The 18898-nt window shown below is 42.7% G+C and overlaps 1 protein-coding gene across 1 annotated transcript; it reads left to right on the plus strand.

Annotated features, from left to right (window-relative positions):
• Window positions 1–12173: 12173 nt before the first annotated feature.
• Window positions 12174–14496, plus strand: LOC128437890 (gastrula zinc finger protein XlCGF7.1-like). Its single transcript, XM_053420178.1, has one exon. The coding sequence runs from the start codon at window positions 12389–12391 to the stop codon at window positions 13259–13261; it is 873 nt and encodes a 290-aa protein (XP_053276153.1). The 5' UTR covers window positions 12174–12388; the 3' UTR covers window positions 13262–14496.
• The last annotated feature ends 4402 nt before the right edge of the window (window positions 14497–18898 follow it).

The raw sequence follows: 18898 nt of genomic DNA on the forward strand, positions 1-18898 counted from the left end.
TCTGACATACAGTGCCTTGCATAAGTATTCACCCCCCTTGGACTTTTTCCCATTATGTACTGTTACTAACTGGAATTCAAATAGACTTAAATAAACTTTTTCCCGTTTGATCAACAAAACATGCATAGTACTTTGGAGGTGCAAAATAAATTTTATTGTGACACAAACAATAATGAGAACAAAAAAGTTGACATCTGTTGGGTGCATAAGTATTCACCCCCCTGTGTCAATACTTGGTAGAACCCCCTTTCGCTGCAATTACAGCTGCAAGTCTTTTGGGGTATGTCTCTACCAGCTTTGCACATCTAGAAATGGAAAGGTTTGTCCATTCTTCTTGGCAAAAAAGATGAAGCTCAGTCAGATTGGATGGAGACCGTCTGTGAACCGCAATCTTCAAGTCTTGCCATAGATTCTCTATTGGATTGAGGTCTGGGCTTTGACTGGGCCATTTTAAGACATTAACATTCTTTAATCCAAACCATTCCTTTGTAGCTCTGGCTGTATGTTTAGGGTCATTGTCCTGCTGGAAGATGAACCTCCGCCCCAGTCTCAAGTCTTTTGCAGACTTTATCAGATTTTCTTCAAGGATTTCCCTGTATTTGGCTCCATCCATCTTTCCCTCTATTCTGACCAGTTTCCCTGTACCTGCTGAAGAGAAGCATCCCCACAGCATGATGCTACCACCATGTTTCACTGTTGGGATGGTGTGCTCAGGGTGATGGGCAGTGTTGGGTTTTCGCCACACATAGCGTTTTGCATTGAGGCCAAAAAGTTCAATTTTGGTCTCATCTGACCAGAGCACCTTCTTCCACATGTTTGCTGTGTCTCCCACATGGCTTCTGGCAAACTCCAAACGGGATTTTTTATGGATCCCTTTCAACAATGGCTTTCTTCTTGCCACTCTTCCATAAAGGCCAGATTTGTGGAGTAGACGACTAATAGTTGTCCTGTGGAGAGATTCTCCCACCCCAGCTGTGGATCTCTGCAACTCCTCCAGAGTAACCATGGGCCTCCTGGTTGCTTCTCTGATTAATTTTCTCCTTGTCCGACTCTTCAGTTTGGGTGGACGGCCTCCTCTTGGTAGGTTTGCGGTTGTGCCATATTCTTTTTTTATTTTCTTATGATGGATTTTATGGTGCTCAGACAGATGTTCAAAGCTCTGGATATTTTTTTATAACCTAACCCTGCTTCATATTTCTCCACAACTTTATCCCTGACCTGTTTGGTGAGCTCCTTGGTCTTCATGATGCTGTTTGTTCAGTAATGATCTCCAACAAACTCTGAGTCCGTCACAGAACAGGTGTATTTATACTGAGATTAAATTGCAGACAGGTGGACCCTATTTACTAATTATGTGACTTGCAAATGTGACTTGTGAATGCAATTGGTCGCACCAGATCTTTGTTAGGGGTTTCACAGTAAAGGGGGTGAATACATATGCACTCAACACTTTTCAGATTTTTATTTGTAAATAATTGTGAAATCCATGTAATATTTCCCCCCACTTCCAAATGATGCACTATTTTGTGTTGGTCCATTACATAAACTCACGATGAAATAAATTTTAATCTGTGGTTATACCATGACAAAATGTAGAAAAGTCCAAAGGGGGTGAATACTTATGCAAGGCACTGTATTTGTGGTAAAGAAATTTATAGGAACTGTTAGAAGAATTGTATATAAGTTATCATGTTTGAATGTACTGCTGATGCAAAGTGTGACTGTCTGACATAGAGGTGCAGTCTGGCACCTCTTAGTTCAACAACAGGGCAACAACGCTTTCCAAGAAACCACAGACAGATGCTGTCTAGTTTTCTACTTAAACAGGAAACACGCCTGGAAAGATGTGATGATGAAGATGTTTCACTTTTCTGTATGCAAATGTAACCCCACCTTGTTGTTGTAACTGAGCTTTCGAATAAATACGCTGTATACGGGAAGTACCGTCGAAGTTGGCTGCGACCTACTCAAAGGTGCGGACTTGCCTTGCAAGTAAAAACTACGTACGAGTGTATGTGTGGTGTTTGATTCGTGAATTCTTACAACATTGATACATGTCTGGGTGAAATTCCCTCGACATTTTTGGTCCTTCGAGCCGGATGCCAACAGATCCAGACCAGGGGAGCGGATCGAGAGAGAACTGAAGACTGTGCACAGCCCTTAGGACAAAGTCCTGTGGAGTGAATTCTTCCCAGGCCAGTTCGACCTGACCTGTTCCTTGGATTGGATTGACGGCATCCGAACAAAAAGAAGACGAATCAAACAGGTACGACATGACACAATTGTAAAGACGAGGTTTGAGTCCCGCGTCAAAGACGGAGTTAAAGTCTCGCGTCAAAGACGGGGTTCGAAAAAAAACCTTGGAAAATGGGAAAAACAATATGAATTTAAAGGGAAATTAGATGTTGGTGAATGCACTGAACTGGTACGGCGTTTACAATTTAAAAGTCGTATTAAAAACAAAAAAGAACCCAGTGAGGAGCACCAATGTGCTCGACTCTGGTTAGAGCAGGCACAAAGACGTAAAAACGGACAAAAGACTAAATCAGAGAGTTTAGTGGTCGAAAGGCCAGAAGATCTAGAAACTGGGGGACGCCGAAGACAAAATGTCAATCACTTTCCCCAAGGTCCTCCAGTGAGAGAGGCAGATCGCAAACGATGTCCCTCTGCACCACCGCCCTATTCAGATCAAAGGGGGGAAGATGATGAACCTCAGGGCGCTGCGGGAGAGAGACTTTACCCCTCTTTGCCGCCACTGAAACAAGACGACATGTCCAATTTATCCATGCCGTCCGGGGTAAAAAGTAAATTGCGAGGTGCCGGAGGTAAATTTGAGTGGAGTAAGGATTGGCAAGGAGGATTGTTAAAAATAGATGAAGAAAATACTGACGCTTATCCACTAATAGAAGTAGCAAATCCCGCTCATGATCCTGCTAATAAATCAATCCCAACCAACAATACGAGTATTCAGAACTTGGACACAAAGTGATGTTAAAGCCGCAGTGGAGGGAGTACGATCATACAAAGTGAATGTCGTAGAATGTGGGGAGGACATCATGGGTCTGATGAACATGTATCATTTAAATGGTACAGAAATGCAACAAGTCTTGATGCAGATTTTTGGGCCAAATTGGATGAGAATCCAGGGAAATTGGACCCCGATGGCACCAGCAGTGGGTGCAGCTCGTCCGCTCCCACTGGCAGCTGACTCCCCAGCACTGCAACAGGCTGTGGAAGGTGTCATAGCTAGAGCAACACAAACGTTCACTCGACGCGCTGATTATGGACTAATTGGTCAGACAAAACAAAAAGATGATGAATTAGTCACAGATTTCAGACCAGGATTCGAAAAAGTTTTCAGAGAGAATAGTGGACTACCCGTGACCGACGATGACGAGGGGCCGTACAGACAACAATTAAAAAACGCTCTAGTGGGAGCAGTACACCCAGGGATAAAAGACTGGGTGTTAAAAAATGATGTCGGCCTCTCTACGGGTACTCTGGCTGAATGCATGAGCTGGCTGATTCACGCAGAAAAAGTCATTAAAAACAAGAAAAAAGGAAAGCAAATTGCAACTGAAGCATTTTGGCAGGGTGATTATGAGGAAGACAGTAATGTGTTTTTCTCTGGGGTTGGTCAAAGAGGTCGGACCAGGGGACGAGGAAGAGGAGTTTACGGAGGAAGAGGCAAGTTTAGAGGGAGAGGAAGAGAGCAGCAGCAGAGACAAACTGACAGATGTTGGGTCTGTGGAGACACAGACCACTGGGCTCGGAATTGCCCAAAAAATAATGAAAAGCAATGACTAGGCAAAGCAGCGGAACAGAAAAGGGGAAGTGAAGAGGAGGAAAGTGAAGAGATATTGCTTGATTTGACTGAGACGTTTCTGTTTAATTCCAGCAGACCTGAAGTAACGCTGTGGGTGGAAAACGCCCCAGTGGTTTTCATAGCAGATTCAGGAGCCTGCAGGACAGTTATAAATACACCGTTAGAAAGCAGATACATGTCAAACGAACATGTCAGAGTAAGATCAGCAAATGGACAGATTGAGAGGAAAGTGTTGACCAAATATTTGATGATAGAAGATCCAGAAACGGGAAAACAAGCCAAAGCATCTCTAGTAGTTGCAAGCAACTGCCCGTTTAATCTTCTGGGACGTGATGTGATGGTGCAACTGGGAATCGGGATATTACCAAACAACAAGGGGGGAATGTCTGTAAAACGGGTGGGGGAGGGAGAATCTTCCTTATTCGTTTATCAAGAACAACAGGTTCCCACGTATTACTGGTCACTCGATTTCTCCTCAAAAAACCCTAGCCGTGTGACTGAAAGTTTAGTTGACAAAGCTAGACAACATTGTGGAAAAGATAACTCACAGATGCTTGCAGAAGATCTGCATGTCACCATACGCTACAGACAACAGCCTGGGCCTGATGACACTTATGATAAAGCATTCCATAAGCTCCTACCCCAGAAAGTGACTCTTAATTATATGTATTTTACAGAAGACACCGCGTTCTGTACAGTGGTATTGACTAAAGAGGCAAAAGCACTCTTGGGGTACGGCCAAACCGCTCACGTGTCACTTCAGAAGCCGCAAAAGAAAAAATGGAAAGACTTAAATTATGAAGCCAGAATGGTGCAGAGAAACGATGAGTGTGACTGGACGCAGGAAGGAGACGTGCAAATAAATCCACATAGTGCTTACAAGAGGGTGTCACTGCACTGGGTTGCAAGAACCACGCCACAGACACACCTAACAGATAGCACAGACACATGTTAACGGCAGAAGGCAGAAAGATTAGTGAAGATAGGAAATCGACCATCTTGGCTGCACCCAAACCTAAAAACAAAAAACAGATGATGTCCTTCTTAGGACTCACTAACTATTGCAGGTCGTGGGTGTGTAACTATGCAGAGATAACCGCACCTCTGCAACAGTTGATGTATGAGACACCACTGCGCATGAGTGACACCCTTGAGTGGAACGAGGAAGCTGAATTTGCATTTTGCAACCTGAAGCAGACACTCGCTGGAAGTGCTGTACTGGCACTTCCTGATTATGATAAACCATTCTTACAAACAGTGGATTGCAGGGGAGGGTTCATGACATCTGTATTAACTCAGATGCACGGCATTAAAAACAGGCCAGTAGCATTCTACTCTTCAAAATTAGACCCAGTGGCACGTGCCACACCAACCTGCGTCCAAGCTGTAATAGCTGCCTCTATGGCTGTCCATGCTTCAGCTGAAGTAGTTCTGTTCCATCCACTCACGCTTCTAGTTCCTCATGCTGTTTCAGTGTTACTCCTACAAACCAAAATGACATTTCTATCACCAGCAAGACATTTATCTTGCATGGCTACACTGATATCACAGCCACGTGTGGATATTCAGAGATGCACAACTTTAAATCCCTCTACTTTGATACCAACTGCAGAAGACGGAGACAAACATGACTGCATAGCAGAAACATCACAACAATATTCCCCCAGGCCAGATCTTACAGACCATCCACTAAAAACAGGAGATGTAGTTTTTGTTGATGGGTCAGCTAAAAAGGATGATAAAGGCACAAACAGGGTGGGATATGCTGTGGTAACGGAAAACAAAATTCTTAAAGCAGAGAGACTCCCAGGAAATTATTCTGCACAGGCAGCTGAATTAGTGGCATTAACAGAGGCATGTAAACTGTATAAAGGGAAAAAGGTGACAATATGTACTGATAGCCAGTATGCATTTGCTACATTGCACGTTTTCTGCAAACAGTGGCAAAAGAGAGGTATGAAGACTAGCACAGGAAAGCCTGTGACACACGCACAGCTGTTGCAAGGTCTGCTAGAAGCAGTGTTACTTCCTCAGGAAGTGGCCGTTTGTAAATGCGCGGCACATAAAAAGGGCGATGATCTCATCACACGCGGAAATACATTTGCAGACATCTCAGCAAAAGCTGCAGCCATGAAAACACATGAACAAATAGACACACATTTCTTGGCTGATGCTACAGTATTGCACGACATGCAACATGCAGCCACTACCCAAGAAAAACAGGGCTGGCTGAAAAAAGGAGCCAAACTTGTAGATGATATCTACACATGACCTGAAGGAAAACCTATCGTTCCAAAATCATTATACAAATGGGCTGCTATATTGAGCCATGGGCCTTGCCATGTCTCAACAGGGGGAATGGTGAGCCTAGTAAACAAACAGTATACAACCTATGGTTATAATCTCTATAAAAAATTTTGTGCAGCTTGTATTACATGTGCGAGACATAATCCACAGGGAAACATAAGACCAAGACGAGGGGCTTTTCCCACTCCACCGTATCCATTTCATACCATCCACATGGACTTCATTGAGTTAAGCACTTGCCAACAATACAAATATTGTTTAGTGATAATAGATGCTTTTTCCAAATGGGTTGAAATCATACCTACCAAACATCCAGATGCGATCACAGTAGCAAAAGCATTATGCAAACGCATCATACCCACGTTTGGTATTCAACAAATCATCAGAAGTGACAACGGAACTCATTTTGTAAACGATGTAGTAAAAAAGATGTCGACATGTTTGAAAATGGACTTAAAACACCATTGTAGTTATCATCCTCAAAGTGCTGGACTAGTGGAGCGCAATAATGGCACCATAAAAAGTAAACTAAGAAAATGTGTGGAAGAGACAGGAAGACCATGGGTGGAGTGCCTCAACTTAGTAACGTTAAGCATGCACATTACACCTACAGCAAACAACTCGCTAACACCGTTTGAAATATTGTATGGACGCCCATATTACATACCTAATTTCACATTGGAAACAGCTGTACCAAATGAAGAACAAACGCTTGCTGACTATATGAAAGCCACCCTGCTCACGAGAGAAGTGAAAATTGCAAATGATCTACCAAACGATCCTTTCTCTTTACAGGTTCCAAAAGTGACTGTGGGAGATTTCGTGTTCATCAAGTCGATAAAAAGGAAGCACTGGAACAGCCCACGGTGGGAGGGACCGCATCAAGTGCTGCTCACAACACCCACTGCAGTAAAGATCGCTGAGAGAGGAACCTGGATACATCTCTCTCACTGCAAAAAGGCAACACAGGAGACCGGTGACGCCACTGGTTAGGAGGGGAAGCCTGACTTCAAAGGGGGGTTACCTAATAGTGGTGACTCGTCTCAACGTCAGTGAAGTAAACAACGATCCCCTAACCGTTAGTGCATTCACTGGAAACCTGGTATTGTATAAAAAAAATGAAGTTACTGAGACTGTTTGCAGTGGGAGTATGTTGTGTCCTTACAGGTTTGATGCTGATGAGAGATGGAGATGACACTGCAAGGAAGAAGAGAGAACTTCTGACTGGGCATGACATAAACCACAACATATGGTATCGCAATGCTAACTTGACAGCTTACAAAAGTAATGTGACCAACTGTTACGTATGTAGCTTTGTCCCACACCATGCTAATTCTAACCCGTTCTGGACACCAGAACCTGAGACTGAGGTTAACACTCTGTGTATAGCAGCATTCTGGTACATGCAAGTGATCGAGAATGACAAATACTTCACTCGATGGCTTCCAAATTGTACTAAGAGTCAACCTATTAAAGAATGGCGAGATCCTAGAAACTACACCAAAAAGACTAACCAAACTAATCTGGAGGGAATAGCACCCGCCCGCTATCCAACCAAATCTCCTTTCTGTTTCTCCGTGACTTGTAGAGAGAGTTTATAACATAATAATTCCCGCTACCAAGTACTTGGGAAAGTCAGATTGTTTGGTAACTCTAAAAGTAGCTAGTGACGCAGATCAGAATAAAGGATATTGGCATCCACTGTACAGCGGCAGCTCTCCCAGTAAACCCTGTAACCACCTGGGTGTCCACTGCAACGTGGATCACGCACCAATAAATTGGACAGCGGTCGGAGAAAGAGCTGAAATACAGGGATGGCAAAGCATACCTTCTATGTGGATGTTTTTACCTGGCGAGAATGGTTACCCCAGTCCAACCACTCATGTGTGGGTATGTGGCAAAGATATGTATCTGTACCTCCCTAACAACTGGTGTGGAACTTGTCATTTGGCTAGACTAGTTCCTGCAGTTGTATTGATTCCTGCAGCTGACGTCTCAAAGGCTATGGCCAACACTCCAACACGAGTAAAACGCTCTATGGAAGAAAGAACAGTTAACAAAGACAAAGAACCATTGATAAACGATGCAAGAGGTGTGTTCATGACAATCTTCCCAATGTACGGTGTGGCATATTTGGCCCACAGGATGAATGAGATGCACGCCGATTTAGAAGACATTGCTGAGTCTCTGGAGGGGGTCCTTAAACATCTAGTGGAGGACCCTGAAAAGAGGGCAATGCGAGCCATGATTCTGCAGAACAGACTAGCACTCGACTACCTATTAGCTAACCAGGGAGGGGTGTGTGAACTCATAGGTGACCAGTGTTGTACGTTCATTCCTGACCCGACTAGCAATCTCACCAATATGCTTAACAAAGTGACTGAATTACGGAAGCACCTGACAGACAAAAAAGATGGCCAGTGGAGTCCATGGACATGGGTGTCCTCTGGAGGGTATCTCCAAATCGTTGGAAAGATCCTCATTCCTGTTGGTGCTGTTTTGCTCTTGTTTTGTGTTTTCATGAGCTGTGTGTTACCATGCATTCGAACAATGGTTAACAAAGCTGTAGGTCAATCTGTTACTGCTGTAATGATGAGTGAAGAGTATTTGACTCTGCTTCACAGCCCTGACGGAGATGGTGATATCGACCTTGAGGATGAAGACACAGAACTGTAGCAACATTGAAAGATTTAACTTTTCCCTCTGAGTGTAAATAAAAATGAAGGTGTTATGAAAATGATGGTCACGCAGAAAACTTGCAAAAGAGATGCTATGACTTGACAGAGAGGATTTGACATTCATTAATGATAAACAGGAGGGAAATGTTAGAAGAATTGTATATAAGTTATCATGTTTGAATGTACTGCTGATGCAAAGTGTGACTGTCTGACATAGAGGTGCAGTCTGGCACCTCTGAGTTCAACAACAGGGCAACAACGCTTTGCAAGAAACCACAGACAGATGCTGTCTAGTTTTCTACTTAAACAGGAAACACGCCTGGAAAGATGTGATGATGAAGATGTTTCACTTTTCTGTATGCAAATGTAACCCCACCTTGTTGTTGTAACTGAGCTTTCGAATAAATACGCTGTATACGGGAAGTACCGTCGAAGTTGGCTGCGACCTACTCAAAGGTGCGGACTTCCCTTGCAAGTAAAAACTACGTACGAGTGTATGTGTGGTGTTTGATTCGTGAATTCTTACAACATTGATACATGTCTGGGTGAAATTCCCTAGACAGGAACAAACTATGTTGGGTAGATTATCAGATGACTTCCCTTTTCTTTTTCCTATTACAAAAGAAGAAAATATGTTGTTAATGTGTACACTGTCCTAAATGACTCACTATAAATGGTTATTCTTTTGTACTACGTGTATTCAATACTTCAGTGCATTTGCAGTTTATTAAAGTTTCTTGAATTATTGTGATTATAGTTTACGTCTGTCACACGTTGAATCGGTGTTTGTCTTTGTGGAGGAAAATTCCCCTGACTGGTGTCTCCCTACCGTGGACGGACACAGCAGATAACACACAGAGGATGATCTCCTGTCTTTCATGTCTTCTTCTTTTTCATATCCTGTCTCATGAAATGCCTCTTTGTATAAGTTCTGGCTTTTGTGAACTTGCAGCCAGTTGTTCCATTTTGAGCACCCGTGCTTGTTGTTGTGACGGAGCGGCTCCGCCACTGACCGCCAGCGGTCTTCACACACACGCATCCGCAGTCACACATGCGCACACACGCCAACAAACATTTCCTGTTACAATTCCTGTTTGATCACTATCTAACCATCATCTACTCTGTTTAGCTGTGGGGTGACCGAGGGTGCACACTCGTCAGCTCCGCATCTGGCTTACACACACTTACACACACACACACACACACACACACACACACACACACACACACACACACACACACACACACACACACACACACACACACACACACACACACACACACACACACACACACACACACACACACACACACACACACACACACACACACACACACACACACACACACACACACAAACCGGACACAACTTCCTGTTTGTTTAAATAGTTTCTGGTTGAGTTTTTCTAAAGATGTTTAATAAGGGTTGTACTGGTTATGGTTGATACCATTTGGTTTATCAAAGTCATGTGATTTGTTTAAAGAGGATTTATCTGATGACATGTAAGGAGGTCATTGAAAACTCTTAATTTTTGTTATAAACACTGGTTTTACAGATAAATGTGTCTGAATTGGTAATTAAGCCCGGGGGGAGGGGTTTAAGGTTTAAAAGGGCAGCTCAAAGCCCTTGAGAGGGAGTCTGAATCCAGTTACAGAGGAGGTAACATCAGAGCTCAGGAGAGCATGGGACATGAGTTTTTCCTGTCGATTTGATTTAAAAGTTAATGTTTGTGAGTATTTTTTTTGTAAATGTCCACGAGAGCACCTTGGAGAGCTGGCTGAAATAAATTGGAAACAACGTTTTTGACTACGCCTGTGTTTTCACACTCTTTGAGGAGTTGTAAAGAGAGACCCCGTCACAGTTGTATAAACTCTGCAGAGCTTATTATGATAAAGACTCAAAAGCAACTTCAGTCTTAGAATTTCATTATTTCAAATCTCAAGATGAATTTCCATCACGTCTGTTAGTTAGCAAAAATATGCTCAAACTCTTGGATGTCACCATGAAACTGGGTGATAGGATGTGGTAAGGGTCAGAAAAGTACTGATTACACTTTGGTGCAGTAACAGGAATTCTTACCACTTTCTTTATATCTCTGATAGATGCTGGAGTTACAAGGAGAATTTAATGTTTTAGTCCTGAATCTGTTTCGAGACACACTCCATCCAGAAGGTGGCAGTAATGCACTGTAATGAAGCTATTTTCCAACCGTCATTATAAAGAGAAAAAGAAGTACTGTTGTTAGCCTGCTATGCTAACATCCAACAGAACGTGATGCTACTCGGCTAAATGCTTTCGGATCAACTCTTCTACTACACACGTGGTTTTGTTTCGTTTATAACAAGCGTTCGAATGGCAATGTCTTCAATCCAGAGTTTAAGACAGTTTATCAACGAGAGGTTACACACTGCTGCTGAAGACATATTTGGATGTTTTGAAGCGACTGTCGCAAAGTACGAGGATGAGATCGGTCGTCATCGCAGACTGCTGGATGTAACTTTGAAACCTGTAGTAAAGCTGCAGAGAATAGGTCTGTATCACCTGAGTTAGCGAACTATACACCACACTTATAATCCCTGCTAGTCTAAACACATGGGCTCTTTTATCATGACTTCTGTCCATTGTCTCCTCCAGAGCTCCCACAGCGACATGTCTGTATGAAGGAAGAGTTTCCTGCTGACCTGCTGGAGAGGAACCCCAGTCCAGACCAAGAGGAGCCAGAACCTCCACAGATTAAGGAGCAGCAGGAGGAGCACTGCATCGGTCTGTCTCCTTTTCAAACCACATTTAAATTCACTCGATCTAGATTTCTGCTTGGATCTGCACCTAAATATAAACACTGATAACTATCATTAATCTATAATTTACATAAGTCTGTCTATTGTCTCCTCTAGAGCTCCCAGAGCAATATTGTCTTAATGAGGAAGAGTTTCCATCTGACCAGCAGCTCTGGAACCTTGAGAGGAACCCCAGTCTGGACCAAGAGGAGCCAGAACCTCCACAGATTAAGGAGCAGCAGGAGGAGCACTGCATCGGTCTGTCTCCTTTTGAAACCACATTTAAATTCACTCGATCTAGATTTTTGCCTGGATCTGCACCAAACTGCAAACACTCATAACTATCATTAATCTATCATTTACATATGTCGGTCTATTTTCTCCTCCAGAGCTCCCAGAGCAACACTTTCTTAATGAGGAAAAGCTTCCTGCTGACCAGCAGCTCTGGAACCTTGAGAGGAACCCCAGTCTGGACCAAGAGGAGCCAGAACCTCCACAGATTAAAGAGGAGGAGGAGCACTGCATCGGTCTGGAAGTAGAGCAGCTTGTACTGAAGCAGGAGGATCAAGATAACCTTTTGTTGAATCCTACTTTCAAGGAAAGTGACCACAGTGAACCAGAACCAAGTGACCACCAGCTCCTCTCCCACAGCTCAGCTCAGAGCCAAGATCTCAACGGAGGCCAGCATGGAAACTCAACATCAGTTAGTAATGCAGAGCCGGCATCAGAAAAGGGACATCATGTCATCACAAGAGCAAAAGGGAGCACAAGTCCCAGTAACCTTGCATGTAGCACTACCATGTCAAAGATTGTGCCGAATATCTGCAAGAGTAAAAAGGTTTTCCAGTGTGACACTTGTGGAAAAGTCTTTAAGTGGAAGTCATTATTAAATGGACATCTGAAGGTGCACACAGGTGAGAAATCATATCTTTGCAAAACCTGTGGAATGAGATTTGGTTACAAGTCAGCACTAGAAACACATTTGAGACTCCACACAGGGGAGAACCTGCATTCTTGCGAAAGGTGTGAAAAAAGTTTCACAACTAGCACAAAATTGAAGAGACACGAGAGAACGCACACGGGCGAGAGACCTTATACTTGCAAAACTTGTGGGAGAAGTTTTAGCAAGAGAAACAACCTGCAGAGACACGAGAGAACGCACACAGGCGAGAAGCCTTTTTCTTGCAAAACTTGTGGGAGAAGTTTTAGAGACAGAAATACCCTGAAGGTCCACGAGAGAACGCACACAGGGGAGAAACCTTTTTCTTGCAAAACTTGTGGGAGAAGTTTTAGCCAGAGAAACACCCTGCAAGATCACGAGAGAACGCACACGGGCGAGAAACCTTTTTCTTGCAAAACTTGTGGGAGAAGTTTTAGCCAGAGAAATAACCTGCGGGATCACGAGAGAACGCACACGGGAGAGAAGCCTTTTTCTTGCAGAACTTGTGGGAGAAGTTTTAGCCTGAGGAGAACCCTAAAGGTACACCAGAGAACGCACACGGGGGAGAAGCCTTTTTCTTGCAAAACTTGTGGGAAAAGTTTTACATGTGGATGTAAGTTGAAAGACCACATGAGAAGCCATAAAGGGGAGGAGTCGTATCCATGTACAACTTGTGGTGAAAGATTTGTTATCAAATCCCTTCTAACCAAACATTTGATGACCCACACATAGCAAAACTGATATTTTTGTAAAATGTTGTAAAGATCTCTCACTTGCCAGTTTATACAAAGTCCACAGGAGAAAACATCCAGTTGAGAAGCCACACCATGGCAACAGGAGAGGGATTCGATTTGCTCTAGTGTTTCAAAGAAGTTGTTACTTAGTTATTGTTTCATTAAGTAAAGACACAACAGTTAGCGAAAACAACACTGGAAATGTTTCAGGGGGACAAAAAAGTGATGAACCTTGTTGTAGTTCAATGCTTTATGAAGTTCCATCACCACTGACGAGTATCAGAGTTCAATAACTTCACAAAGCAGTGAACTACAGCCAGGTTCATCACTTACATCTACACAAGAGAGATTGTGTACATTTGCATTAGCTGCATCTCTGTAACTGAATGTGGAAAATATCCCATTGAGGAGACATCACTATATCTTTGATGCAGAACATGGTCAACAACATTTGCTGAAGTACCCACGTTTCTGTTCTTCATGTGACTGTCATTGATATTTACATCTGCAAAGGAAGTGATGTTTTCAACCATGTATCTTTGTTTATTAATTTATCAGCCATTTATACCAGATGGTGCAGGAAGGGGATGGGGGTGAGAGCAATTGATTGGGTAAAGTGGCAGATCAAGGATATTTTATTATCAGTTAATGTTGAGAGATGTTGTCAATGTGTCAGGAAAGACTGTGGATCAAGATGTAAAAATCTGACATATTTGTGGTACAGAAATTTATAAGAACAAAGTATGTGGTGCAGATTATCAGATGACTTCCCTTTTCTTTTTTTCCCTATTACAAAAGAAGAAAATATGTTGTTAATGTGTAAACTGTCCTAAATGACTCACTGTAAATGGTTATTCTTTTGTACTACGTGTATTCAATACTTCAGTGCATTTGCAGTTTATTAAAGTTTCTTGAATTATAGTGATTGTATTTTACGTCTGTCACACGTTGAATCGGTGTTTGTCTTTGTGGAGGAAAATTCCCCTGACTAGGTGTCTCCCTGCTATGACCTTGATAAACAGGATGGAACCCTTATTTGATGATGTTTTTCTTCCAACTGGTATCGCGGACGGACAGACACAGCAGATAACACACAGAGGATGATCTCCTGTCTTTCATGTCTTTTTCTTTTGCATATCCTGTCTCATGAAATGCCTCTTTGTATAAGTTCTGGCTTTTGTGAACTTGCAGCCAGTTGTTCCATTTTGAGCACCCGTGCTTATTGTATAAACTCTGCAGAGCTTATTATGATAAAGACTCAAAAGCAACTCTAGTCTTAGAATTTCATTATTTCAAATCTCAAGATGAATTTCCATCACATCTGTTTGTTAGCAAAAATATGCTCAAAATCCTGGATGTCACCATGAAACTGGGTGATAGGATGTGGTAAGGGTCAGAAAAGTACTGATTACACTTTGGTGCAGTAACAGGAATTCTTACCACTTTCTTTATATCTCTGAAAGATGCCTGAGTTACAAGGAGAATTTAATGTTTTAGTCCTGAATCTGTTTTGAGCCACACTCCATCCAGAAGGTGGCAGCAAAAAACTCCTGGGGCCGGTTTTTCAAAAGTAATCTGATCGGATTACGGCTATCGGATTGGATCAAATCTTGAAAATGGGTATTTCATAGGAAAAAAAGGATTCAGAAATTGGATTGGATCACGTAATCTAATCTTGTTGTTGATCCGGATCAAACCTTGAGTTTGGGTTTTTCAAAACTTTTTGGTAGGATCGGGATCATTTTGATCCTAAAAATCAGGATTAAACTGATTCCAGCAGGAGGGTGGATTCATGGTGGATATCAGTAATAAAGCTAGGTAACTAAAATTGGTTAGTTAAATAATTCAACATTTATATCATGCATTTTACAGTATTTATATTTATTCATCAATTTCACTTGAATTGTTCAACAGGAAGTACATAAAGTAGGTAGGCTATGTAGGCTAGCAACCTTTCAGTACAGCAAATTATTAATTATAAATATTTCGGCCCAATAAAATAATCCCCCAAACAGCTGTCAATATTGACTGCAAATAATACATTTTGTCTTTGTTCATTAAACAGTAATCACACTGACACAATCATCAGTCATGGACTTATCAAAAATAGTATCTAACAATTGCATCTCTTATTGGTCGTCCAGTCGGGCCCTCATTCTGACAGAATGCCGGAGGTTGGTCAGTGTCTCGAAACCGAGTATACAGCTCCTCATTGCTATATTTCTGCAGTGGATCTATACGCTCAACATACACCCTTTGACGGTATCTTCTCCTGTGGGGGCAATGGACAACACCTTCCATGTCACTGCCTCTCTGTGACTTTCTCTCTGAGTCCTCTGAGAAAGGCTGGATATACATATGGCTGTGTAAATTGGTCTTCCCAAACACACCTGTTAGCTTAATTGCTTTGGCTTGTGTTCAATTAATGGAATCATACCCAAGGCCTATAAAATGATGCTTGCTACATCAAAGCGGTGGAACCATGGACTCAAAAAGCCTGAATTTCTCTGCTGCTGAAACCCAAGCCCTACTGGAGGGTGTTAGGTGCCATTGTAGGTCATTTGTAGGATCTTTTAGTTCTGCCAAGGGTGGTGAAGTGAGCAGTAAAATGAAGAAGGAAATTTGGGCTGAAATCACACAACATGTGAATGCCATGGGGTTTGGCCTGAAGAGGACAACAGAGCAACTAAGGTTTCGGTGGAAGAATCTGAAGGCCAGGGCAACAAAAGACCACCTTGAAGCCAAGAACAGCCAAACAGGCAACAACCCATATAAGAGGGTGAATACACAGACATATTCCTTAATATTATTGGTGAAAAGTCGGAAGCTCTGCATGGGATCCAAGATGTTGCAGAGGATGGTGAGCCTGTGATGACAGCAGAAAGTGAGCCTTCTTCAGAAACATGTATTCTTAATCTCAGCCCTGTAATCGAGGGAGAAGGTCAATCACAGGTGGAGCCAGAAGGCCTAGTTCCCACAGGACCCCCAGAGAGAGGCTCAAAGCACCCAAAGAAAGATGACGCCTATAAGGTACTTCTGCAAAAAAGAGACTGAAAGGGCAGAAGTACAGATCCATCTAGCAGAGGAACAGCTTATTCTTGCCTGACTGCAGCAAACCAAGGCCAGACTTGAGATCCGCCTCCTAAAGGCCAAGCTTGGACAAGCTGGTCTCTCCACAATAGACGAAGCAGATGATGATGATGAAGACGTAGGAGAACTCATAAGAAGAACTACTCATAACAAGAACTAAGAAGTAATTAATTTTGTTAAGTATTGGACATTTAAGCCTTTTTTTATCCAGCTAAATTCAATACATCTTTGTTTGAAACCTGTTCGAAACATCCATAATGTATTTGTGAGTAAAGTATGTATTTATTTATTTATTTGTTGTAGGTCTCAGATGAGTGGACTGCCTGTTTCCAAGAAATGGACAATGGAGGGGGACGTTTATATTGTTGTTTGCTGATCCGTTCAGTCCTATTTTCTGTTCAAATAAAGCATATTGGAGTGAATATTACAGAACTGCTGCAGAGGAGTTCAGTAGAGTACATGATTGTTTTTATATCTCTAATTGATGCTGGAGTTACAAGTGGCATTTAATGTTTTAGTCCTGAATCTGTGTAGAGACACGCTCCATCCAGAAGGTGGCAGTAATGCACTGTAATGAAGCTGTTTTCCAACCGTCATTATAAAGAGAAGAAGTACTGTTGTTAGCCTGCTATGCTAACATCCAACAGAACGTGATGCTACTCGGCTAAATGCTTTCGGATCAACTCTTCTACTACACACGTGGTTTTGTTTCGTTTATAACACTTGTCGGCAGAAGTAAAGCAAGTCGCCATCTTCCGTATTCGGTCTTCGCTTCGTTCTCGGAGAAGTTAGTTGGCTAAAGCGTTCGAATGGAAATGTCTACAATCCAGAGTTTAAGACAGTTTATCAACGAGAGGTTACACACTGCTGCTGAAGACATATTTGGATGTTTTGAAGCGACTGTCGCAAAGTACGAGGATGAGATCGGTCGTCATCGCAGACTGCTGGATGTAACTTTGAAACCTGTAGTAAAGCTGCAGAGAATAGGTCTGTATCACCTGAGTTAGCGAACTATACACCACATTTATAATCCCTGCTAGTCTAAACACATGGACTCTTTTATCATGACTTCTGTCCATTGTCTCCTCCAGAGCTCCCACAGCGACATGTCTGTATCAAGGAAGAGTTTCCTGCTGACCAGCTGGAGAGGAACCCCAGTCCAGACCAAGAGGAGCCAGAACCTCCACAGATTAAGGAGCAGCAGGAGGAGCACTGCATCGGTCTGTCTCCTTTTGAAACCACATTTAAATTCACTCGATCTAGATTTTTGCCTGGATCTGCACCAAACTGCAAACACTCATAACTATCATTAATCTATAATTTACATACGTCTGTCTATTTTCTCCTCCAGAGCTCCCAGAGCAACACTTTCTTAATGAGGAAAAGCTTCCTGCTGACCAGCAGCTCTGGAACCTTGAGAGGAACCCCAGTCTCGACCAAGAGGAGCCAGAACCTCCACAGATTAAAGAGGAGGAGGAGCACTGCATCGGCCTGGAAGTAAAGCAGCTTGTACTGAAGCAGGAGGATCAAGATAACCTTTTGTTGAATCCTGTTTTCAAGGAAAGTGATCACAGTGAACCAGAACCAAGTGACCACAGTGAACCAGAACCAAGTGACCACCAGCTCCTCTCCCACAGCTCAGCTCAGTGCCAAGATCTCAACGGAGGCCAGCATGGAAACTCAAAATCAGTTAGTAATGCAGAGCCGGCATCAGAAAAGGGACATCATGTCATCACAAGAGCAAAAGGGAGCACAAGTCCCAGTAACCTTGCATGTAGCACTACCATGTCAAAGATTGTGCCGAATATCTGCAAGAGTAAAAAGGTTTTCCAGTGTGACACTTGTGGAAAAGTCTTTAAGTGGAAGTCATTATTAAATGAACATCTGAAGGTGCACACAGGTGAGAAATCATATCTTTGCAAAACCTGTGGAATGAGATTTGGTTACAAGTCATCACTAGAAGCACATTTGAGACTCCACACAGGGGAGAAACTGCATTCTTGCGAAAGGTGTGAAAAAAGTTTCACAACTAGCACAAAATTGAAGAGACACGAGACAACGCACACGGGCGAGAGACCTTTTTCTTGCAAAACTTGTGGGAGAAGTTTTATTCAGATTTACCACCTGAAGAGACACGAGAGAACGCACACGGGCGAGAAACCTTTTTCTTGCAAAACTTGTGGGAGAAGTTTTAGAGACAGAAATTCCCTGCAGGTCCACGAGAGAACGCACACGGGGGAGAAACCTTTTTCTTGCAAAACTTGTGGGAGAAGTTTTAGCCAGAGAAACACCCTGCGGGATCACGAGAGAACGCACACGGGCGAGAAACCTTTTTCTTGCAAAACTTGTGGGAAAAGTTTTGCACGTGGATATAGGTTGAAAGTTCACATGAGAAGCCATAAAGGGGAGGAGTCGTATCCATGTACTACTTGTGGGGAAAGATTTGTTATCAAATCCCTTCTAACCAAACATTTGATGACCCACACATAGCAAAACTGATATTTTTGTAAAATATTGTAAAGATCTCTCACTTGCCAGTTTATAC

Source organism: Pleuronectes platessa, chromosome 4 (assembly GCF_947347685.1).
Source record: "Pleuronectes platessa chromosome 4, fPlePla1.1, whole genome shotgun sequence".
Lineage (NCBI taxonomy): Eukaryota > Metazoa > Chordata > Actinopteri > Pleuronectiformes > Pleuronectidae > Pleuronectes > Pleuronectes platessa.

Bases quoted from the DNA above. Each gene is read 5' to 3' on its own strand.
- LOC128437890 (XM_053420178.1), top strand. From the start codon at position 12,389: ATGTCAAAGATTGTGCCGAATATCTGCAAGAGTAAAAAGGTTTTCCAG.